At 43.0% G+C, this 25,109-nt stretch overlaps 1 protein-coding gene across 5 annotated transcripts in view; it reads right to left on the bottom strand.

Annotated features, from left to right (window-relative positions):
• Positions 1 to 25,109, bottom strand: part of si:ch73-138n13.1 (calponin homology domain-containing protein DDB_G0272472) — a 35,446-nt gene that overhangs the window by 5,818 nt on the left and 4,519 nt on the right. For all 5 annotated transcript variants that reach the window (XM_038702779.1, XM_038702780.1, XM_038702777.1 and 2 more), the window contains 5 exons: positions 23,762 to 25,092; positions 23,025 to 23,097; positions 19,520 to 22,264; positions 17,548 to 17,673; positions 803 to 912 (listed from right to left, as the gene is read on the bottom strand). In XM_038702779.1, coding sequence (XP_038558707.1) covers positions 803 to 912; positions 17,548 to 17,673; positions 19,520 to 22,264; positions 23,025 to 23,097; positions 23,762 to 25,077 — 4,370 coding nt within the window. In that variant the 5' untranslated portion in view covers positions 25,078 to 25,092. The remainder of the gene's footprint in view (positions 1 to 802; positions 913 to 17,547; positions 17,674 to 19,519; positions 22,265 to 23,024; positions 23,098 to 23,761; positions 25,093 to 25,109) is intronic.

Below are 25,109 nucleotides of genomic sequence, written 5' to 3'. Positions count from 1 at the left end.
TTGGGTGGCTGATCAGCATCCCACCCCTCCTGTGTACCATGGTTTGACTGGATGTGTATTCAGAGCCAGTGAGCAACGAACTTTCAAAATAATAATAATAATAATAAAAACTGCGTTAACGTGACATAAAATAATTGTCGGCGTTTAATAATTAACGTGATAACACGTTAACGAGCCCAGCCCTAGTTATAAATAATTATTTGTCTGAGTTTAAAAGTTGTTAATGTTTTTCTGAATATGAATCTGTGCTTCATCTTTAAAGTCTCAGCTGCAGAACCTCTGATAAATTAAATTAATGTTCTACATCCCAGCTTAACTGTACAGACACAGATACATTGACAAAACGCTTGTTGCTAAAGCCTATAGCCATGTTTCAATTAAACCCAGTTTAACCAAGTTATTCTAAAACCACTTATTCTCATTTGTTGTTAACATGGATGACATGTTTCAACTTAACAACCTACTTGCCAAATCGAAGGTGGGTTCAAATCTAGGGCAACAGGACTTTGTTGAAGACACTCAAATATGTTTCTCCTCTCTCTTTCCTTCAGAAATGAATAAGCCTCTTGGATCAGAGGTGAAACATCTTTAAGTATCTTCAACAGGCTCCATACACCCTTGATTTTAACTCATCTTGGATAACTATGACCTGGATGTCTGAGAATCTTCAACCTACTTACCGTAGGTGTGTTTGTCCTTCTGCAATGCAGTGGATAATTCTGATAGTTTGGGTTATTGTGTACATGTAAATAACAACATCTCTGGTACGTCTCATAGTAGAGACTGTGTAATGTGTGTTTACCTGTCATCAGTGCGCAGTCCTGTCTCCCAGGTCCCATATTGACTGTCATTGTCACGGACCAGTGTTTCTGAGTCCCTCCCCTCCTCTTCACCATTCTGCTTCTGCTGCACCTGGGAGCAAGAGGAAAAGAAAATTAATTAATGAATGAGGAGGGATCAATTGGTTCTAAGTTACATAACAGACTAGCTTAAGAGACACCAACAGCTGCTCTCGCTTTACACTTGACCTCTGAGCGTAGTGAAGTTTGGTAAATATATATGAATAGTCCATTTGTATTGCTAAGCCAAGCTAAAATGTTTTTAACTGGTCAAAAGTCCATTTAACCGACAAGAACGGTCTCCCATAATAGAAAATACAGTCGTTTGTTTATCAGGGTCATCGCTGCCACTGAAGAGCCAACAGCTAATGGAGCAGTAAGATGGGTAATGAAAGGTGAAGGGATGAGTTAATGGAGACAGGACCGGAGCGAGGACAAAGAAGGAGGTGGGTGGGAGGCTGATTGAGTGTGTGTTTGCTGCCTACTGAACCAGGCCTCTTTTAATGAGGCTGGTACAGAGGACATACTGTCTCAAAACCACACAGTGCTCGCAGAGGCACGTCGGCGCACGAACCGATAACCCTGGCCTATATAGGAAAACAATATCAACTCCCTCTGTCCTCAGATGTTGCCTGAGGGGTGGACAGAGAAATGTGATACACCTGGCCATGTAATTGCCAGGTTCTTAGACTATGAGAGCAGTTTACTAGAGGTGTTTATACGAGCGGCGACGGTAGATCAGAGATCCCATTCTCAGGGCTCCATGAATGCTATACTTGTTTTCTTTGTGTATGTGAGAGCAGAGATACAACAGCACTCCAAAGAGAGTGCAAGGGGATGATGAGATAGGAAGAACATTTGAGGTAGAGTGTAGATAGATAGATGGCTGAAGAGTGAGAAAGGAGAACAGCAGTGCGGGATGTCATTCATCGGCTAAGCCTTTCCTGACAGGAAAACAGAACAGTGAGATCGCCATTCAGCACTGCTCCCTGCATCTGAGAAAGCACTTGTACTCAAAACCTCTTCTCAAGAATTTACAGCACTCTCACGTTTCAAGTTGACATCACAAGGTTACACCACTTACCCTGCCGAAATACACACACTTCAGAGACCTGCTTCCACTGATAACAACGAACAAAACCTCTGATCAAAATCAGTTCTAAAAACAGCAGCCTTCATGGTCCTTTTATTAACAACAACAGGTACAATGGATTGTGGCCCAGAGCAAATGTACATAATCTACAAGGTTAAAGGCCTCAGTATGCATCATATTAAATGCTTATTAGATCATCCAAAGCCTGATTTATACTTCTGCGCTGAGTCTACGGTGTGAGCTACGTGCGTAGTCACGCATTTATACTTGTGCGTTGGTGTCTGCGTTGATCTGCAACTTCAACATCAAATAACATCCACTGTGTTGACTTTCGCAGGCTAACTTCCAGGTTTAGCCCTCTGCTACCTTGAATGGGGGTAAAATGATAATTGTGTGGCTCTTGAAGATTTTACAAATGTTATGTTATCACATTCTGATAGTGAAATGATTTCTTTATGTTATGCTCAAAAATATTGAAATACTGTTCCAGCCGCTGGTTTGCCCGCTAGTAAAATTTACTTCAAAGCACGAAGCACTTCCTGTGGGCTTGAAGGAAATACGGAGCTACCCAGTCGAACAATGGCAGTTGCTGCGGTCTGAGCCACCGCGAGGCATCGTTACATTTTTGGGAAGGTACACGTCAGGCTACGGCGTATGGTGTGTCGTAGATTCAATGCAGAAGTATAAATCAGGCTTAAGAATGTATGCTTGAAAAGAGGTATGCTTGAAAAGAACTAGTTTGTACTGCATGTCGTCAAACCCCGCCACACTGGAAGGTGGGGTGAAAAGCTGGCGGGAACAGAGACAGGGAGAGAGTCATTCACAGTGTTGCTCTTGGATGTACATACAACAAGTGAAAGAAATAGTTGTGGGAAGAAGTTTAAAACCCTGCCAACCTTCTCAGCTCTGCACGCCTGGCCAACTCCTGCATGACATGTATTAGCATGGAGGATTGTCGGTGTGAAATGCAGCTCCGGACCGTTTGTGCGGTGCACACAACGGAGACATGTGGTTCCTATTTGTTTAGCACAGACAGGCAGCTATTGATTGAGTGACTTCTGCTAGCGCTAGGCAGTTAGCGCTAGAAAACATCTCTTTAGACTGCGGTCTGGAAGCTGAGCTTTATGTTATTTGGCTGCTGTAAAGTTTGTTTGTTGTCATTCATCCACTTAGAGTACACAAATAAACGAAATGCTCTTTCTCAAGGCCCACGGTGCTCACATATATCACAATAATCAACTTACAGGACAAGCCACAAACATGTAACTACACTATATACGAGGAAGAGATATATTAAGGTGGAGTGAACGTGGTTTGGCTGGAGCATTGTAGTGCGCAGTTCAACACGTGTCCAACTATACTAACAACAGATGCCTCATAAATGAAAATAGCAGCAGAGGTCAGTTATAATGCTGTAATAATGCTATGCAATGTTAGCTACATTTATTTTAAGTAACATTAAATAGCTGCATTTCATTACTATCTACTACTTTGGATTGTTACAAATACTTTGCTTTACAAGTACCAAATAGTCAAACAGTGAGAAAAATACATCTTCATCTATCCAATTTCTTTTTACAATCGCATTGTTGCCCTCATAATCATAATGGAGGTACCTAGAAATTCCTTGAGGTGATGCCTCCGGGAATCGAATCGTTGACCTGATAATCGTAATCGAACAGAATCGTGAGACCAGTGAAGATGCACACCCCTAATCTCGCCCCTCTTTATTACGGCAGTCTTTTTGGCCTTTTCCCATGTGGCCATTTGGAACAGGTATAAAAACCTTTGACTTTAGAAATGGTTGGAAGACACGTGCTACAACCTAGTTAGCTGAAAGCATACTGAGATTTTAATTGATGATTAAAAAGGCCCAGTTTAGGGCACAATTGTGAGGGTTAACATGTAATTGCGCCATCCTCGGATCAGTTCCAGCTGAGACGCTAGTATTACGTCATCCTTCTCTGTTCAACCAGTTGCTGTACGTTGCCATCACTGTTGTCAAAATGCCAAAATATAAAATCTTACGACCTTGTAAAATTCTGGTGATAAAAATTCCTTTCCTATGTGTTCGTGTGTCACTCTACCAAAAACACACCCAGAACACACCCTCACCTGATCAGCAAGAGCAGCAACACTGCCTTTGCTGGAACATGTTGAGGAAAAGCGACATTATACAGCAGCTAAAAGAAAAGACTTATAGCAGGCTGCTCAAAGCTGAATTTGTAAAGCCTTTTAGAGACTCATCCGTAATCTCAGACCATTTATTATTCATTCAAATAGGGGCTTTTAACAGCCTCGCTTCACTTCAATTGGACTCTTTCTACTTTCTTTTCAGCTGCAGTCTGCATTAATCTAGAGACAATGCCAGGTTAGACAGGTTTATTGGCCAAACAAAAAGAACAAACAACTTTTAAAGCACACACACAGGTGTAGGTTCTGCTATCAACCACAAACATGGAGAATATGGTTGCTGAAGGAGGCCAACAGTTCAGTATCAAATGATTTATAGCTGTCAGGAGGAAGGCTTTTCCTTAATAACATTACCAATAGCCAGCTTCCCCTAGACAGGAAGGGTGTGTCTGTGGAAACAACATAACAAAGAGCGGATGAATGGAAGGATGAAGGAGAGAAAGGGCTGATCACTAAATGGGGTTTAGTGACAATCTGAGAAGGAAAGGGCTGGAACGAGGCCTTGGAAACTTCTACTTGATAACACACCGATCGCAGAGTGGCACACACACATGGCTCGGTGACACACTCACACAGGAGTCTATGGATTGCTCAACGGTTAAATGGAAAGTGAGTAATTGCATTGCTGTTTCCTTGAAAAGGGAAGGGCTTTACTATAAAGCACCTAAAAGACGGTCAGAGCAGAGAACACAGAGCCACCAGCTCCTGTAGATATAATAATAATAATAAACACATCATCCATGACACAAGCTTATGACTAAGGCCCCATCCACACTACTAGGTTTTAATTCTAAAACGCAGACCTTTTGCCGTGTTTGCACCTCCCGTCCAGACTAAAACAGTGAATCTGAATATCTAAAAAGGGAGAAGTTTCAAACGCTTCTGACCCTGTTTTTGTTTTAAAGCTCTGGGGTAGCGTTTTAATGCGGGCAGGTGAAATTGAAGGACTTTAAAAACAATGCTCAAAAAGATGCTCACGTTTGGCTTCCTGATTGGGTCTCAAAAGTCTCAAAAGTCACGCAAAGCAAAAACATGATGCTCCTGACAGTGTTTGTATTTTTATTAAAATATTTTGTACCTTGCAAATAACACTTAACCATTTCTACTGTGCATGTCGCCGTATTTGCTTTGCGACGACTCCCTGTTTGTTTTCCGCTGCCACAGATGCTACACCGGCACGCCCATGCCGTTTTAATGTAAACAATCAACATTTTTCAATATAGACAATCAATTCTGATATGCAGCTAAAACGCTGGTGTGGACGGAGATCGTTTTCAACGTAGTAGTCTTGATGTAGCCCCAGTTAACAGCACTTGGGATTAAGATCCCAATCAGTGCTGCAGTATTTACACGTCCGCATACCCAAACAACAAAATAGGTCGATCGTGAAGTGTCCCAAAACTACATTTATGACCGTTTCCCAAAACAGCATGTATGAGTCAGTCATCTACAAAACGTTATTTAACTTTAAACATGTCAACTTTGACTTTCTTTCCCATGGGACTTGAACCTTGGTCTTTGGAGTTTACTTCACTCATCCAACCACGTTCCCAACATCACCTGACTTCTTCTACCACGAGATGTTGAGGCCTAAGTAAAAATGTGAATAAGGGTCGTAATAAGTAAGTATAATGCTCGACCTATATGGCAGTTTTTCTGGTGAGGACAGGGTGGTTAAAATGGACTGTAACATGGCTCATGATCGTGGTATAAGCTTATTCAGGTTAATGTAAATGGGATCATCTCAAATACTAGTTCAGTCACAATGTTAAACTTGCAGTATGTGACCACTCCCCATTCTCTACTCATCTGCTCTAATAAATCTGGCTAGGGTGGAGTGGGAAAATATGCATTGCATGAACACAGCAGTAATCAATATCAATATCCTACAGATATTAAAAACAACTGCTCCCACGAGCATTAATCTCATGTCAACAAATGGGCATTCTAGCCGCATGTCAGAGGGCTTACATTAAGACGAACTCTGCTAGGCACCGGTATGTCTTTCATTACATAAGTGGTACTTACAGACAAAGCGTCTAGTAAGAACAGAGAGAAAGAATGTAAAAACCTGACTTGGCTTAAGAATTTAACTCAGAGAGCCGTGGACCTGACTTAAAGGATTATTCTCATTTCATTCAACTTGGTGTTTTTTGTCTCCTGGTATTCCTGGTCTCTAAAATGCACAGATCGATGTATCACCAATTTGTTGGAAGCTCTGTTGTCCAATACACACACCCCAAAGATGATTTGAATAACAGCAATACACTGCAGTTACAGTTACATGTCTATAAACAGCTGTAAATAAAATAATATTTGTGTTTATGTATTTCATGCTTGGGTCATTTTTATTTACATAAAAGCTTGACTTAATTTGCCTTTTGCAAAGATTGCAATACCTTTCGAATTACTTGAATTGGTGGTTTCCATATGTTTACTGCTTGCAGTGACATGTATCCCCCCACTCATGGCACCAGGGCAGGTAATTTCAAAGCATGGCCAACATGAGAAGTTGGCAGTTTATAGTTACACAACATTTGATATTACAGAAAGCCACTTTAAAAGTGCTTGAATGGTCTAGAGATTTGGAAACCTGTTTTTTGCCAAATCATTTTAGATTATCAGTGGCTGACCTTAACACACTTGTATAGCCATATGGGTAAATATATGGGTGTCATTACAACTATTCACAGGGAGATTCAAAAGGCAACAATAAAATCCAAGCATGACATTCAAAATATTAAGAATTCCCAAGTTCTCTGGTTACCTGAATTTCGGATATTGTCGTCACTCTGCTCAACTCAATAATGTAAACAAAGCCATTTGTCACTTTCAACTGTCATACACACCTCAGGATTTCAATTAACTGGAAATCTATTATAATGACAGCCAAAGCTATTCAAAGCAACCTAACAACAAATACACGACTGTGGTCACGCACATCAGAGCCACAGGAGACACTGTTCTGATAGGATATAAAACCAGACCAGTACTTAATACACAGACCCACATAATAGTTCAGACACCAGAAACATTTTCCACTTAGTCTCCATGTCTGGACATGCACATTTTGTCCTCCTGGAGAAATGGGAAGCCCCATCCCCTCCCTCATCTCACCCATTTACTGGCTACCTGGCAGCTTCCATCCCATTCAACCATTACTGACCTCTTACTGTCATTCATCCACTTAACACAGACCCAGTACGCTGCTCCCCCCGGAGACCACAACCACAGCTGGTGATGTCTAAACCTGACATCATGAAAACAACTCTTATCTTTAAGAGTTGTGACTCATGTGGTGTTACACCACAGCTCAGCAAACAGGCGTCACCTAAAGATAGGAACAACTTCACTGCAATGTGTCCATTTCCCTAAATGGATCTGTCCTTTACATGGAGCACAGACCAGGTCAGATGTCAGGGTGGAGACAAGTGATAAGAAAAAGCCACGAAATTTGATGTTTCTACAATCCGTCTTTTGTCGGACCTTGTGTCTGATTTTATAACTACAAACGCAAATGGTAGATGACATGATGACCTGCAGAACCTGTATAACAGCAGCTTTGCTAAAAAAAGAGGGGCAGACAAAGAAAAAGGTTTAGATTATGCCAAGGAAAATATAAGAAAGCACAAAGGAGATAGATGAGAAGCAGCAGGGAGGACAGATGAATAAGTTCTTGACATGTTTGGCTGGAGACCAAATAGCTGACAAACGAGCAGCTGTTAATGCAGAGCTGCACGGACATTGCTGCAAAAATAACTTGAATTCCACTTGTGCTTTATTTAACTTCAGCAGATGTTAAAGTAACACTGCTGAGCATATATTTACAGTAAAGAGTAGTGAATCTCATTGCTGCCTGGACCTCACTTCTGATTCTAGTTTGTGATCAGTGTCAGTGGTGAAAGGTGCTTCCCTGGTGTGTGTTTGTACTTTAAAAGGTGCGTGTTGCCTTACAGCAGTGGGGGTGTTGGGTGCGGTGCGCCTGCGTAGGGACAGACGTTGCTGGCTGCGCAATGAGAACCTGCGGATGGACTCCCTGCTGCGGGAGGCCAGAGAGCGCAGGGAGTTGGTTCGCTTGAAGTCCCCAGTCCCGTCCTCTCCCCTGCCTCCCCTCTCGACCGAGCTGGATAGAAGGCTGAATGCCCCGTGAAGGGAGCGACGGACGTTTCCTACCCATCCTGAAACCTGAGAGTGGGCCACTGATAGCTTGTCCCCCAGATATTCCATCACATACCACTAGTGGCAAACGCTGCGTCAGAATGAAGTCGGTGAACTGAGTTGTGACTCTTACTGTCCCAGCAGCGGGCAATCATTAGAGTCTGCTGATGCTGGAGAGGTGACAGTATTCGCTGATGTGTGTTGCTGGGTCAATATTGCAGCAGTGAGGAAAGGTGACTGAGAGAACAACAACAACCCAGCACAGTTAGTCCAGTGTGGTGCTGCTGGTGTTGTCTGCTGCTTACAGCACTGCAGCACAAATAACGCCAGTCAGTCCCCTGACCGTTACAGGACGGAGCTTCTCTTCAGTTCCTCTTCCTCTAAATGGCCTTTCTGCAGTGCAGTCCCCCTGGAGCCGTCAGGACTTTTCAGCTCATCACTCTCGAGGCTCCAGGCTGTCGGCCCCAAGTGAATCGTGAAGCTTTCTAATGTCTATTTCAATGCATGCAAGATACGCTAGCTGTGATTTGCTTGGCACACCAACCAAGCAGCCACGTAAAGGTTGTATAAGGCCAGCACTAACTATCAGAGGGCACTAGTCTATGAGGCACGGCTCTAGCTATCTACCAACAGGTTTCTCAGCCATGTTTCTCTGGCTTCAAGCCCACAAAGCACAAACAGCTACTCAAGCACAGAAATGACGAGCAAGAAGAATCACATCTTCAACATACTATTTATGTTTGGCACAACATTCAACTATTTCATATAGATCGACTCTGCTAATAATAAGAGTTGTTTTTCAAACAATGCTCTGTGACACCTCTGCCAATTCTCCAGGTAGAGATCTTCTCTGTCCTGATCCCAGTCTCAAATACAGCTGACCTGACAGCTCTCCCAGAGCTGCTGCTGCTGATGCATGTCCTCCAAAACAAGGCCCAGGTTAAAAGTTGAAAAATCCACCCATCCAACAAGGCTACATTCCCATGGTGCCCGATATTGTGCTACCTTCTGGCAAAAAGCTGCAGGGCCAAATGGTGCAGGAAAGCTGCTGTAGTCATTCATATTCCATAAGGAAAACCAGAGTGCAACCAACGCAGTGCCAAACAGAGGAAACAGGAGGGTGTACTGTGGCAGAGAAGTCAAATCCAGAGGGGAAAAGGGGGAAACAGAGAAAAATGTTTCCCTCCTCGCCTTTTTCTGCAGGTACGGGCAGGTAGGAGAAAATGCGTCAGAAGTGCTGTTCTCTGTGCTCAGCTCTATAGGACTCCCCGTCAAGGAGAAACTGGGTGGAGAGAGGGAGTGTGGAGCCGAGTCAGAGAGAGAGAGAGAGAGAAACAGAATGGGAGGTCCCTGATTCAGAGCTGGAGGGAGAGGGGAGGGTGATATATGTTCTGCGGCGCTCTGTCGCTTCAGCCTGATTCAGCTGCAGGGCAAGTCAGGGAAGTGTCACAGCCGGGACAGAGAAGCAAAACGTCTAAGAGATATACTGCGAATGTCGACATTACACAGCATCTCCATTCAAAACAGAAAGGGAAAGCTGGAGGGAAAGTAGGGATTAAAAGGAGTGACATAATTAGATAGAAATGAGTGCACCGTCCTGTAAAAGAGAAAACTATAAATAGATCAATTAGACGCGCATGAGAGAGAAGAGTGAAAAGACAGGTGGGTGTGACATTATAAGCTTACCAACCAGTTCGTCAGCCGAGTGAATGTTTGTTTAAATCTCACACCACAGAAGAGATCAGAAAACACTTTCTGATCTGCTACCAACTTAAACAGGTCTCTTATATGGTGCCAGTGAACTGGTAAATAAAGCCACAGCAGGCGACTCTAGACCCACTTCAGAGCGTTAACCCGAGAGCAAACTGGGACAGAGGGGGCTCATCCAGGCTGTATTCCTGATCACATATGCCCCCTACAGGTAATCTGGTTAACTTTTGTTTGTAGTGCTAAAGGCAAGTCTGCTGTGAGGTTCTCAGTTTTCAACAGTACACAAACAGACCTCTCTCTCACGTACTCCTCAGCCTGAAAACGTCTGCCTCTATCTGGGTATTTTGACAATTAAGGAGAAGGTAATACAGCCTGAAAAAGCTGATTTACTCATATTGCATCTGTCCCTTCAATATGATAATTAGGTTGAGATATTCCTCAAAATTACTAAAATGTGTTAATATTAGATCGGCAGAAAATAAAAAAAGTAGAAATTTACAATAAGATGTTAAACATTACCTACGCAAAAAAAAGTCTTGCTTGCTGGTTCCAGCTTCTCAAACTTAAGGATTTTTCTCATCGCAAATTGGGCTTTGAAAAGTTGGTAGAACAAAGAAAGAAATTTGATGACGTCACATTAGCCTCATTTAGATATAAAGCATATGAACAGCAATTAAAAACTAATGCAACAATGGTCAAAATAATAACAATAATTAGTAGCAGCATAAATTTTTTTTTTTTTTTAAATCATCCAAAAACGTAACATCGCTCCAACTAGAGCTCCAATGATTAATTGATAAGTTGTCAACTATTTAATTATTCACCAACTATTTTGATAATCAATTAATCAGTGTGAGTAATTTCTTTGAAAAAAATAAATAAAACGTGATTATTTTCTGGTTTCTTTACTCCTCAATGACAGAAAACTAAATATCTTCGGGTTGTGGACAAAACAAGACATTTGTGGACGTCATCTTGAGCTTTGGTAAACACTTAGGCATGTTTCACCATTTGGAGGACATTTTATGGACGAAACAACTAATCCATTTATCAAGAAAATAATCGACAGATTAATAGACTTTGAAAGTCATCGTTAGTAACAGTACTAGTTCCAACATTTATCATGAACCACACTTTGCTGCACTAAGTTTCCTTGGTAGGAAGTATTTTCACAACTGATTTTACTAAAAGACAAGATAAAATTAGAGTTACAAGTCACAAGACGCAGCTTACTGAATTTCCATAAATGTCCTCCTTATACTAGACGTCACCTTCTGGGAAGTGACTCATGACTGCTCATTACTTCCCCTCTTCTGCTGACATCATGAATCTATGTGCAGAAACACAACCAGCGACAACGCAAAGGAGATGATATAGGGAGTAGCTAAAGTACAGACGGTATTCAGCGTAACCTACATTCAGTGTGTTGTTAAGAGCACCTTACAGAGAAACGGTGGTAATAAAAGAGTTGTGCTGTCACTTACCCAGAGGCAGTGTGGAGTCAGGCAGCATGACCACATGTACAACACACCGCTCAGCCTGGCGCTCATCTCTGCTCTGCCGCAATCAACAGCCTCACACCCTCCAACTTAAACCAGTGATGTGACCACAGAACTATGATCTCATCCATGAGTCTGATGATGCCAGTAAATACAATGTTGAAATGAATAATATCTTAATCTGCTGACACTGAAAGATTTTGGCTTTAAACATTATTTGTAAATTTCTCAACTCGCAATTCTGTCTAAATAAGTGTTCATTTTTTTGGTGTTGTTGTTGTCTAGCTTTGTTAATATATACTAATAACAATATGATTATATCACACCGGTCTTAATATGTTTTTGTGACTTGGTACGAATCCAAAAACATATTTTGAGTAAGGCTGAAACGATTCATGGATAAACTTGAATAACACTAATACTAAAAAGCTTTGTTTAATCCATATAACTATATACAGCACACTGTTTCGCACAGATGATTATTACTGTTGCACAACAGCTGACGCTGTGAACAAGTGAATATATATGATTTGATGGTGCCGATTGCAAAATAGTGGAAGAGAGATAAAATAACGAGGGACGAAGAAGAAACAGGCCAGAGAAAAAGACAGTGTCCAAAATATGGGATCATTTCAAGCAAGAAGAAAACAAAAAGTCTGTACAGTTTGTCTATTGTAAAAAATAACTAGTCTACCACAACAGCACGCCGACAACGCTTCAGCATCTGAGCAGAAAGCATCCGGTCTAGTCCATGGAGCAGACCCGAAGGTAACATTAACATTTAAAGTAAATCGTAATCGCTAGTGGACTTGAGGGCTGGCAAAGGTAAAGCACAATTCTTAATGTAAATGTATAAATGTGTGTTTGTGGTTATTGTTCTCCGACCGGTCAGTCCGCGAGTTTAGGTTGTAAAGTTACAGTGACATGAGTTAGACAGCTGATCCCGGTACCGGGGGCGCCAAGGAAAAGTATTTCTTCTCAGATTACATAATGAAATCGATGAAATAAAGTGTAGAATACTCGATTACTAAAATAATGAAATCGCTTAGCCCTCGTTTCGAGTGCCTGTAGAGCAGGTACTTGAATTACAAATGTCTGTAAAACAAATAATCACAGTCACATTTTTCCTGCAGTTAAAGAAGTGATCACATACTTAATAATACAACAATGTGCAGCGTCTAAAATATACTACTCACACATTCCCAGATGTGAAACCAATGAGAGGAGGGGGTTATAAAGTGTAATGCAAACCATTCTGATATTTCTTTTGACTGAACTATTGTAATTTACTCCACTACTGCCTCCTTTCAAAGCAGCACAGCAGTTTCAGACTTCACGCGACTGTAACTCGAGCTACTTTCAAAGCAAAAAACGAGGAACCACTCTGACACCAGGAAAGGGGACAACTCACAAGCTGAAACACAACCACTAGATGGTGGCAGTGATCTTAAACTAATGGTGACTTCATTGGAGCTCTGTATCATTGCAGTGTGCAATTAAGAGGCACAATATACTGCAACTCTGGCTTCAAAGTATAGGCCTTCAAACTGGCCCTACAATTACAGTCTAAATGACACCTGAACCCAACCCTGCATCTCTGGTGAACACTGTACCCGCCTGAATACAGAAGATATACGTATGTGTATATGTAATGTGAACAGCTGCAAATATGCAAACAAACTGTAGTCTACCAATTTCAAAAACAATAAACAGATGTAAACTACAAGGTTAAATTAACAGGTATAACCATTTAGCACCAGGGAATACAGACACACAAATATGTGTGCTTGCCAATTCACTTCCCAACTTTCCCTGAGCCATGCTGACAGGCTTCTGATGAATGAGAAGCGGGAACATGTACTCATTAACCGCCACAGGCCACAAACATTAGTCACGGCCCCTATATTACCGGAGCACAGATAGCATTCAGCTGTCAACGTTAAGTCAACTAACTGCAATCCACTTCTACCTACGGTCTGTTATTTCAATGCACGAGACACAAACACACACACACAAGTGTTTCCCATTAATTACAGAGACTATGGCGCCCCGCCACAGTCTGACATGTTCCTCACTAATATTTTCACGCTTCTCATAATAACATTAAAGACCTCTCGCACGCTCACACACACTTTGGCATCCGACTCGAGACGACCACTTTTCTTTTGAGGACACAACACCGTTTGTTTAAGTGCAGTAACAAGTGCCTGAAATGTGTTCGGGGTTTCCGACATAGATGGAGGGCAGGGGGCAAGAGCGTAACTTTGTGTTGAAACGTGACATGACGTGAAACATTTGTGAGCCCCTATGTCCCCAAACAGTGGATCACCTAACTGACCTTTTAGTCCCATACGCACCAGCACGTACCTTGAGATCCTCGGGCAGAGGTCTGTTGTCTGTTCCAGAGTCTCGACTGAAAACTAAAGGGGACAGAGCGTTTGCTGTCAGGGCCCCGAGGCTCTGGAACAGCCTGCCCGAGGAAATCAGGTCGGCTGAGTCAGTGAACTCTTTTAAGTCCCTTCTTAAAACATACTTTTATAGGAGAGCCTTTCCCGATCTTATTTGACTTTATTTTATCCCTTTTATTTTATTATATTTTACTAATTTTATATTAAATTTTCATGCTCTTATCTTTTTTTGTATTATTCTTTACACTTGTTAAAGCACTTTGTAACTTGTTTTTGAAAAGTGCTCTACAAATAAGGATTATTATAAGTCTGAGGTAAAACATTCAAAACTATTATGATTAAGTACAAAAAAAATAATAATTCAGTCCCTTTTCCTCAACAAAAAATATCTTAATAGAAAATATAAGTGCTGATTTGATTCAAATGAATTAAAGCAAACATTTATTAAACATTTGTCATATTGTTACTGAGGAAAATGATCTCGTGGTAATTCTCATTATTGTTTTATTGCCCAGCCCTACTGGTACGCACCATTCCAGTGGGGCAGGGTGTATTGGCCAGTACTATATTATACTATAAAGCTTACCACTAGTGTAATATTAATTCCAGTTGCACAGCAGTTTAATTTCTATAGCTTTTCATTTATTAAATCCTTCTGTAAGAAAATAAAAGATCTAAATTACATGGTGCTTTGTCTCTAATTAGTTAATGCTAAGTAATAACTCATCAATAATCATTCATGCAGAACAACGTGTTCAACATTTTAAAAGTTTGCTGTAGCCCCTCAAACTTTTTTAATGTCCCGCCCCATTCAGGCTGTGATATAAAAGTTACCGCTGCAGCAACTTTCGAGCACCCGAGCTTCTACTTGCTCCGTTTCTGCCGACAGAGATTAGATGAAAGGGCGAGAACGGATGAGCGTCACATAGAGCCCACCGGTACGCAAGAAAAGTCCCGGGTAAAATGTAGAAGTAACTTTCTCTGGTATCGGAGGCCCACTTCAAGCACTGCCTATCATCAGAATTGACACCACTCTGTGAAGCCGTAGTCTACCGGTGGATTACATTCTGACAAAAATGGCCTTGTTACGTTGGCAAAGGTCCAGACGATCCAATCCAGTAAAATATTTAGTCCAAAACGCATTATTATATCAATAAATACACGCAGACTGCAGTTAGCATGTAAACAAAAAAGTGACACCTTAATTGACCCAATAGAAACTTCCATGCCCTGTTCACAGCCTACAGACACCAATCAGTGTCCACGTAGTAGGAAAGTGCCAGTCCCCTTTCTTTCGTGTATACACCGACAGAGACGCCGAGTTACCAACTGTCAGAGCTGCCAACTTTTCAATTTAGTTCGGAGTGAGATTCGGTTTTGGAGGTCGGTTCATTTTAGGCCTTCATATCCCACCGAAGGGGTCGGGGTCCTCGCTCTTTAATCCTCAGGACTTCAACAGCCGCATATATGTGTAGATGAAAAGCCAAGTCGATATTCATGGTCAGATCACTGTGATCAGGATACTTGCCAACCTCCAGACATGATAGCCCTACCAAACCTAAGAGTCCCCCCCCCCAAAGGCTGGATTTCTTTTAATTCTGGAGAATGTATGGAATAATATAGTTTATAATAAGCAAAAGTGTAAGAATACAGAATATAGTTCAGTAGGCTTTCAAGCATTCTGTATTTCTTTTTCTTTCATCATTTAGTCCTCCCTCCTCTTTGTGTCTGTGTTTGGGGAAGTTCCTCTTTAAATGTGGCACCTTTTCACCGCAAGGATAAATACATTTTAATTCAGTTAGAAACTCCCAGACTGAATCTTCAAAAATGTTTGCACCTATTGCACATATCAGTGTAATCTGACATCTCCAGAAAGCTTTTTATGAGAATAACGTCATCATTTAATTACAATTCATAATATTTTTCTAAATCTCCCCGCCCTATAAACTGCTGTTCATTACTTGCTTTGCTGTTATGACAGAACCTGTTTGGGACTGTTTAGATGAGACCTGTGATAAACAAAACTAACTGAAAACACTTCACCACAAATCCACATGGTAACTTCAGCAGCTCTGTGCAGCTCACATTACCAACAGAGCCAGGCTGTGCTTTCAGATTATACATTTTTCTATAGCAAAACTCTACCAGCTACTTTATGCGACCACAAACTGTCTGCCACTCACTGGGTTCGCTTGATGTCAGCTGTCAGCGCCCGCCGGTGTCGCATCAGCTGGGTGGACGTTACATTATTTTTCCCAATGCGTGAGAAAACTGATGTATGGCGTGAGGGCGTGTGAAAAGTCTCAATTGCATGAGAGTTGGCAGCTCTGAATTATGCAAAGGAAGACTGGCGCTTCACACACACATATCACAAAAAACAGTCACAAAAAACTGCAAGAATAATTTCCACAGGCATATTTATATACTGTCGAATACAAAAACGCCCTGCGCTGGAATTCTACAACGGAGAACTTTAAGCCCTGCTGTAATGTTAACCAAGTGTATGAACAGTTTCGAGAGAACACGCTCAAGCTAGCCGCACCTAAATTTGGAGTGCACGAGTATTCAAGCCTTTATGGTTAATGCACTGAAACACGCACTGACAGGCAGAGTTAGCGACTTTATTCTTCATGTTGCAGTGTGAGAGCCTTACCTGAAGAGATGCTTGTCTTAACTGTATGCGATACAAATAACACGTACAATATAACTGATAAAATTGCGTCGGACTTGGTGAATACACAAGTGACAGCGTCTGGTTTTTACAGTATGGAAAAAAAGATTAATTGGATTATATTCACAGGAAGAAAAATCGTTATTTCTTTGGAGCGTAAAGGCTGATTTTTGCTCCTGGGGTGAAGTTGAAGAAACCTGATGATTAATTGTGTTTTAAACTTTTCTTTATGGTCAACACTTGAAGCCAAACAGTGGATCACTTCACAAATCGGATTATAAAATCTTTGTCAACAAATATGCATGAGCAAAATTAATAAAAAGCTTTTTTCAGTACTTTTTCCTCAACTAAATAAACATCTTAATGTAAACATTAAGTCCTAATTTGTGTATGATTCAAGTGAATAAAATCAAATATTTATTGAACATTTGTTATATTATTAAAAATTACAACACGATAATTACTGTTATTGTTTTATTGTCCAGCCCTAGTTGCTTGTGTCCAAAAGTTTTTAATTACTTGTTGGGAAAACATTAAATAAATTTGTTGACTTTTTTGCTGTGTCATCACCATTTCTATCTGTACAATGTGTTTATGATCAAACTGTTTACTAGAGCGCGAAATTGTTTACAAGAACGCAAAGTTCTTCAGACATCTAGCCACTAAATTTTGATCTCGAAGTTCATTTGATTAATGCATTTAATTTTAAAATGTACAAAAAGTCCATGGTCTGAGGCCCACCCACCATAGTCCATAAAATCCTGTGAGAAACACTGCGCGCGCGCACACACACACACACACACACACACACACACACACACACACAGCCGACCTCTAACAGGACAAAGTGCAGTACAGATTTCCCTTCCTGTCTCCACAGAGCTGAGAGAAACAGTCCAAATGAAAACAGCGGTGATCACAGCAAACTGTTAAACTGAAACAGCTACTGAAGACTGAGACCTGCAGCCTGACTCACCCAGCTGTGGCGGCCCTGCTCTCTGTGGGCGCTGCGACTCCTCATCCTGGTAAGGCTTTCCTCCACAGCACTGCTTGAAGGGACTGATCGCCGGCACATGCTGCGAGACCGAATCCTGTTCAGCTCCTAACAACACAAAGGGACCAAAGTGAGCTCCTCATCAGCTAATACACATCTTCCTTAATAGTTGTCCACTACCATGCTGGATGCTGGAGTGTACCGTGAACCTGTGAGAGAGATTCATATGCCACATCATCATTTTGACTGAACCCATTCAGAACTACATTTAACTACAATTTGTTGCTTTCTCTTGGTGGGTTTATTTTCTAAACACTCATGATACACAAACAGATATTTTGGCAGGTGACAATTGGAGTCGAGTGCAACAGCATCTGTATTTAATACATTTGAAAGGAAGGTGCAAACCGCCAAGATGGCTGCTGTTATTGTTGCGAGGAGACACAGCCATAATGAAAGAAGATAAAAATATTAGATATTATTATTCTATATCCAATATTTAGAAATAAAACTATTCTATTTATTTGATGAAATAATTTTTTTTTTCCATTTTCCTTGAAGCTTTGGCAATACTGTTGGCTTAACATTCATGCCAATAAAGCAAATTTCTTTTCGACTTGACTTCTTTTCTCCGTGAGATGGAAGAATTTACAAAGTTGCGTGCTGCTGCGGAGAGCCCCCAGCTGCAGTAGTGCGTAAAATTCATCCAGCCGGAGGGTATCGGAGAGGGAATGGGGGCGTTGGGGCGTACAGGGCCAGGGACAGGAGATCGCGGAGCGACCGGTCGGTGATTGTTCCCTCTGGCTGGATGAAGCACGATCTGCTGGCATTTCCTCCCATCTGGGTCATTCTGGCATGCTGTTTCTGCTGGGGTTTCCCAAAACAGTTTTTCAGATGTGCTGTCCCAAGTACTTAGTTCAATGTTAGGCAGGATGGGCAGGTACATACGATTTCCACATACTCAGGAAGCACTGGATAAAAAAAACCCAAATTTTTTACGCAGTGGCTGTTTTCCCTGCCGACTCTCCATGGCGGAAACCATTAAAACACGCAAAACCCTCATTTAAAGACAGCCACCTCCACTGTGTTTGCACCTGTTGTCATCTACGCAATAATTCTTAGTTAATCACCCATAACTGGTACTACAATTGCACATGCAATATTTTACAATGCACACACAATTTAGTACTCTTTATTCAGGATGTTAGTAAATCTGGCCCATAGTGTACACAGTGCACTGCATGTTCATCTACTAACAGAAGAATCGAAATGAGACATGTTATGGCAGAAAATTGTGTCCTCTTACATTTAATCTTTTATGTATGTTCTTTTACTATTATTACTACTACTACTATTATTGTTAAGGCTTATAGATATAGATGTATTATGTTTTTTATCCTTAACCTTTCCTTCTTCTATACTCCTTATGTTGGTATGGTATTTACTAGGGTTTAGGTCAGAGCTGTGAGATTGTTTTGGTGTTTTCCCCGTCTTGTTGATCCTCTCCTCTCTTGGAATGTACATTCAAGGCCGAGAGACGATCTCTGTTCCCCAAAACATAGAAACCTAGACTGTGTAAATGATTATGCAGCCCTTTGCTCGGCCCCAGATGCCCGAAGCCGCCATAGGCAGCAGGTCTCTGGACGAGCAGTATATGTGTTTTAGTACTTTAGAACTGGAGAGACAAAGCCCACATGTCCATGGTCAATCTTTCACTTGCTCAAGTCCCACAAGGAGCAGAATTATGGTTTAGCCAACATTAATAATAACATCATCATGTATGGTGATAGTACATCGTCATGATCTAACCTCTTGGTTCACACCTCTAATTTTAATCTCTAAATACATTTGTAGTGTTTGATGTGAACGTACTGAGACTCCGGTACTGAATGAAAACATTACCCACATGAAATTTTGTGCCTCTGATAGCATTTCATGTCTATCTCTGACTCACCTGAGATCCCTGTGCTCTCCTGTGGCCCCGGACCATTCCCCTGCTGTCTTGAGGCTGTGACTCTCTGGGGATCCATATCTGCTCTGCAGTAGCGCTGATGGGGACTCCACCTGGAGACCCTGCGGTTTTGTCCTCTGTCCTGGGAATAGGGGCCAAACGCAGTGGCTCATCCAGCACAGCAGACCAGTGCCTCTGTGGAGCTGGGAGCCATTCCTCCGAGCTGAGCTGTTCTGGGCTGAGTTTGGGTGGTTGTTTTCTGGGTTCAGCCACAGGTTTGTCCACAGACATCTCAACAGGCCGCAGCTCCCACGGGTCCTGAGGTGACATTGTCCATACTGGGCTTGTGAAACCTCCTGAGGTCTGTGCAGGCACCTTCCAGCTAACATCTCTCTCAGGTGTAGGCTGTGATCTAGCTCCAAATCCAGCATCTACACCCTGAATACCAGAAACAGGAAGCACGTCTTTACTGAGAGAGAACTGTGCTTGAGACGTGAAAGAGTCTATGTCAAGGATAGCAGGTCTGTAGGACTCTTCTGCTCTCGGAGATGGCTCCTTCCATCGTGTTGCAAAGTCACTGCGCTGAGGAGTAGCCTTGGAAAACGAGTCTTTTCGGAGAACCGAGTCCAGATCCACCACTTTAGGCCTGAGAGGAGAGGAGTCCAACCATGCCCTCTCCTGTTCCTCTTTCTTCTGCTTCTCTTTTAGACGCTGCCTTTCTGCTTCATACTGTTTGGCTATCTGTCTCATTTTCTCTGCCTCCTCTCTTTCCATAATCTCCTTCAGTCTGAATTTCTCAAGCTCCGAATTTAGTTGTCTCTCCCTCTCTGCCTGCTTTTGCTTTTCAAACTCCAAGAGCTGTCTTCTCTCCATCTCTTTAATTCTCTCCAACTCCTTCCTCTGCCTTTCCTTTTCCTGTTCTCGGTGTCTGAGCTTCTGTTTTTCTAATTCCTGTCGCTCAATATCTAGTTGTCTCTGTCTCTCCCTTTCTAAATCTTTTTGTCTCTGTCTCTCCAGCTTTTCCTTCTCAATCTCTTTCTGACGCTCCTTCTCCATCTCCCTTTGTCGTTCCCTTTCTTTTTCAAGCTCTTTCATTCTTAACATTTCCTGCTCTAATGCCATCTGTTTTATTTTCTCAGCCTCCTCTCTCTCCTTCTTCTCTCTAAGCCTCTGCTTCTCGAGCTCCATGAGCTGCTGCCTCTCCTTTTCTTTCTGCTTCTGTTTTTGAAACTCTAAGAGCTGTTGTCTCTCCAGCTCCTCCATTTTCTGTTTCTCCCTTTGAATTTCCAGGAGCTGTCTTTCCCTGTCCAGCTCTCTCTGCCTCTCTTCCTCCTTTTGTCTTAGCCTCTCCTGTTCACGCAGTCTTTCCACTTCCTGCTCTCGCAGTTTCTCTCTTTCAATCATTCTCTGTCTCTCCAATTCTCGTTTTTCTTTCTCAAGTTGCCATTGCCTTTCCAGTTCTCTTAGTCTCTCTTTCTCCAATTCTAGCATTTTCAGTTTTTCAAGCTCCATCTGTTTCTGCCTTTCCAATGCACGTTGTTTCTCCTCAAATTCCTGCTTCTCCCTCTCAAAGGCTTTCTGTCTTTGCCTTTCAAATTCTCTTTGCATCTCCCTCTCCTTCATTCGTGCAAATTCTAAATGTGCTTCTCTCTCCATTTCCAGTTGTCTCTGTTTTTCCCTCTCAGTCTCTTTCATTTTAAGTTCTCTTTTCTTTTCAACTTCCATCATTTCCATTGTCGTCTGTCCTTCCAGCGCTGATCTAATTTCCCCGTGCGACATGTGACCCCTCATCATCAACTCCTCAACTTGATCTTGAGAGGTTTGTCCAAAAGCTTTATCTAATGACGGATTCCTCCTTAGTGGAACAATCCTCCCTTGAGAGCTGTCCAGTGCAGACCTCACAGAGAAGTCAAAGGGCACAGTCGTGTCCCCTATTCTTGCCGCTGCATTGACAGGAGAAACTGGCTCCTGAATTTGTCCAGTCAAAGCAAAGTAGGTTGCCCTGGGTTTCTGCTGTTCTTCTGCCGGCAGCATTTTGAAACGTTTAGGGGCTGCAGCCACTTCCTCCCGTTCCGCCTCTCTCTGCTTGTCTCTGTCTTTATCCAAAGGTTGCAATTCCTTTAGCATCCCTTTCTCCGTACTTGCCTCTTGTTCAAGATCTGTAGTGGTCCATTTCTGCAAAGCTCCGACTCTCAGAAATCGTGGCTGCTGTTCTAGCGTCACAGCCGCAGCTGGTTCACTGCGTGCTGAACCAGTCCTCTCTGCCACGGGTCTGCTCCCTTCTGAGCGCCTGGAGCGTAGTGTCATGGCCTTATCTTCCCGCTGAGCCGATTGGATGTCCTCACTCACTGCCCTGCTCTCCTCCACTGCCGGCACAGTGTCAAAAGCATGTAACACCCTCAGAGGGCTTGATGGAGATATGGGCTCTTTGTAGGTGGCAGTGACCAGAGTTCCACCAACCTCACTACTTCCTCCCTTAAATGACAGGCTTCTAAACAAATCCTTCGCCTTGTTTACAGGCTTGCCCTCGTCCACCATCAGCACATTGTGCCGCTCCACAACATTTTCAAACAAGGATGCTCTCACAGTCTGCACGTCACTGCTGGGAACACCCTCCTTGGGAGTGGCACCAAACATCTGGCCCGCCTCAGGCCCTTCAGGCGTGGAGGCCTTTGTGAGCTGTTCTTGGGGATCTTTTAAATCCACAAAGGTCGTCTGGTCGCTGGGGGTGAAAGCTGACTCTTCAATCTAAGAAAATTCAGAGATATACTGAGAACTGTTAAGTGATAAGAGCAAGCTTTCAAATTATTGTCAATTCAGCTTTTTAACCCATTTGAACATTATGTAACAATAAACATGAAAACATCTGAAATTCATGAAACTACCCTGAACTGAAATACTTTTAACTTCAAAGCCAGAGATCAGAACACATGTGACGTGAGAGGAAAACAGGAGAAAATACAGCACACAAAGGAATTTAAGTGATTGAGTGAACCACTGTCAGCGTAGAAACGGTATCCCCTTGTTCTATGTTGGCCTCATAACGGCGGGTGTGGTGCAGAGGTGGAAATCAAAGCCTCTCTGTGTTGACCTTTTCCCAGTGATCTCCTCTCTGTGTGTTTCATAACTGGCAGCCACCGGGAAGGATTAATTCGCCGGCTGTCTTAGGTTTCACAGCTTTGTAGCCTGCATCTACGGCAGCGACAATTCTTTTTGCTGCAATGCCCCATTTCCTCTGGGGAAATGTTCTTCTAAATGCACAAACACAGGGGTCAACAGCAAAGATGTATTTCACCATGATTTACCTATTAATGCCTAATCTACTTCTCAGACTTTCACTGTATTACGTTCATGTGCCCTCTTTAACTCCATTTACGGGATAGCATGTGAGTTCTGCTCCCGGCAGTGAGCTGTGACACTGCTTCTTATTGTTATTCTCATTTGCCTGTTAAACATCGACTGAGCCAAAGAGAAACCAGTTCCTACAAAGCTTTGTCCCTTCTCTTACCCTCCACTGGAGATCTCTGCTGATCTCATGGCGGTCTGCTGCCTCAAGGTCTGGCGACCGCTCAGATGAAAACCTGATGAACATTCATCACACAAGACAAAAGCCATGCATGACAATGGAGCTCCTGCACAAAGAAATAGGACAAAAGCAAGCCGGGGAGACACATATAGGGCTTTTCCACTGCATGGTACAGCTGATCTCGACTCTACCTGCTATGTTTTGGTTTTCCATAGTGGATAGATCTAGGATAGATAGTACCTGGTACCCTTTTTTTAGTTGAGGTTCCAAGCGAGGTGAGCAGACACTAAAAGGTGACATGAAAACAGTGCAGACCGCTGATTTGATCATTTTTTAAATAGCCAAGCTACCATCAATAGCAAGTGCAATGTTTTAATCGGTCAAAAATGGCAGCCCGCTAAACCCCGCCTGTGGTCAATTAACAAAGTGCAGATGGAGCAAGAGCAAAACCCTTTCCCTTCCTCTGCTATAACAGTGGCTTAGCTAATTTTTTTGGATTTGTGTGTGGCTACGCAAGAGGCCGAGTAGCAGAGTGTGACACTTTATCAGTGACTAAAGGCTGCAGCTTTTTAAGACCAAAGTAATAGGTACGATGATCAGCGTCGCCTACATTGAGGGGTACTATCTGCAGTAGAAAACAAATTGGAGGTACAAAAAGCACAGAGACTAGAGTCGAGCCGTGCTATGCAGTGGAAATAAGACACAAGAGCAGCTCTTACCTTTTAGTCAGGTCGAGGGGCAAGGGGCGGGGCTTCAGAGATGGTTTCAGAACAGGGCTCTGAGTCGGTATCGTGTCCTCTGTCAGCTGCTTGATGAGCTGTTTAACGCCTACTGGTGGTTCGATTTCAGGGACTGGCTGCACTGGAGATTGAACATCTGACCCTTGGCCTGTGGCACCTGCCTCAAGAGGGGAGGACTGGAGGAGCAGACTGATTCGAGACTTGACGCTAACCGCAGCCTTATCTTCATCCGTCTCTTTAACTTCTTCTGTCTTGCTTTGGTCTGAGACAGCAGGCTTAGCTACACCCTCGGTACTTTGTGGTGTGTTGCTCTTAGAGTTTGTCTCCTGCTCTCTCTTCTGGGGCAGTGCCTTCTCCTCTGGAGTGTTCTCCTTAGTGTTTGCCTTGGGAGTTTTACGGTGCAGTGAAAGACCTATAGACTCAAACTTTGATGTGAGATCAGCGGAAAGTGGCCGTCTCCTGGCCACGCGAGGAGCAGGAACTGGTGGCTCCGTCTTGGTTGGAGTGTGAAGGAAAATGGCTGATACAGGTCTCGACTGTCTCGAGACTCTGGGCTTGGGTCGCAGTGGCACTGCTGCCTCGGGATTGGCTTTTTCCTTTTCTTCTTCTTCCTCCCGCCCTATCTGAGCAAGAAAACCCATGGACTTGGCTCTGGTCATGGAAGGCTTACCTCTGCTGGATGTCATCTGGTCCTTCTCATCTTCCTTTTTAGTGGTTCCAGACCACTCTGCTGCTGGAAGCTGTTTAAGGCTACAGGAATAGGCCAAGCTTGATGCACCAGATTTTCGCCTCTCCGCTGGAATAGGCGGACTGGGTTTCCTGGAGTCGGGGTCAAGAGGAGGGGCTGGTTTAAATGGCTGGACTACTGGCTTGGTTGTTTGTCCAGTGTTCAACTTATTAGATGTTTTAAAGGAGGTTGGGGCTGGACGGTTGGAGTTGGTTGACACCGACCTGGGTTTGTCAGCGTCAACTGGTTGCTGTGGTGTCACACTGCATGGAAGCTCTGGTTTGTATCCTACGAGGCGAGTGGGCTCTGGCCGGGGCTTGGTTTGGGGCTTAGGGGCAAGTATGGGCTTAATAGTGGGGCTTTTCTCTAAAGCAAAAGGTTTAGGAGTGAGCCGTGGCTTAGGGGCGGGGACAGGTTTGTTGGGTTCTGGAGTGATGATATGGGACTGGTTGACGGAGGGGATCTCGATGAGGCTCTTATTGCTGGAGTCAGTCAGGGGACTGAGGTGAGGCCGAACTCCCACCACTGTCCTCCCTACCTCCCCAGCCTGAACCTCCACCTGAGCCATCCTCTTCAACTGCACCTTTAAGTAAAAAGACA

The sequence above is a fragment of the Micropterus salmoides genome, unplaced genomic scaffold (genome assembly GCF_014851395.1).
Source record: "Micropterus salmoides isolate LMB-PRFRI ecotype aquatic unplaced genomic scaffold, ASM1485139v1 Ms_hic_scaffold_7, whole genome shotgun sequence".
Taxonomy (NCBI): domain Eukaryota; kingdom Metazoa; phylum Chordata; class Actinopteri; order Centrarchiformes; family Centrarchidae; genus Micropterus; species Micropterus salmoides.
This window is presented reverse-complemented; position numbering and strand designations above follow the sequence as displayed.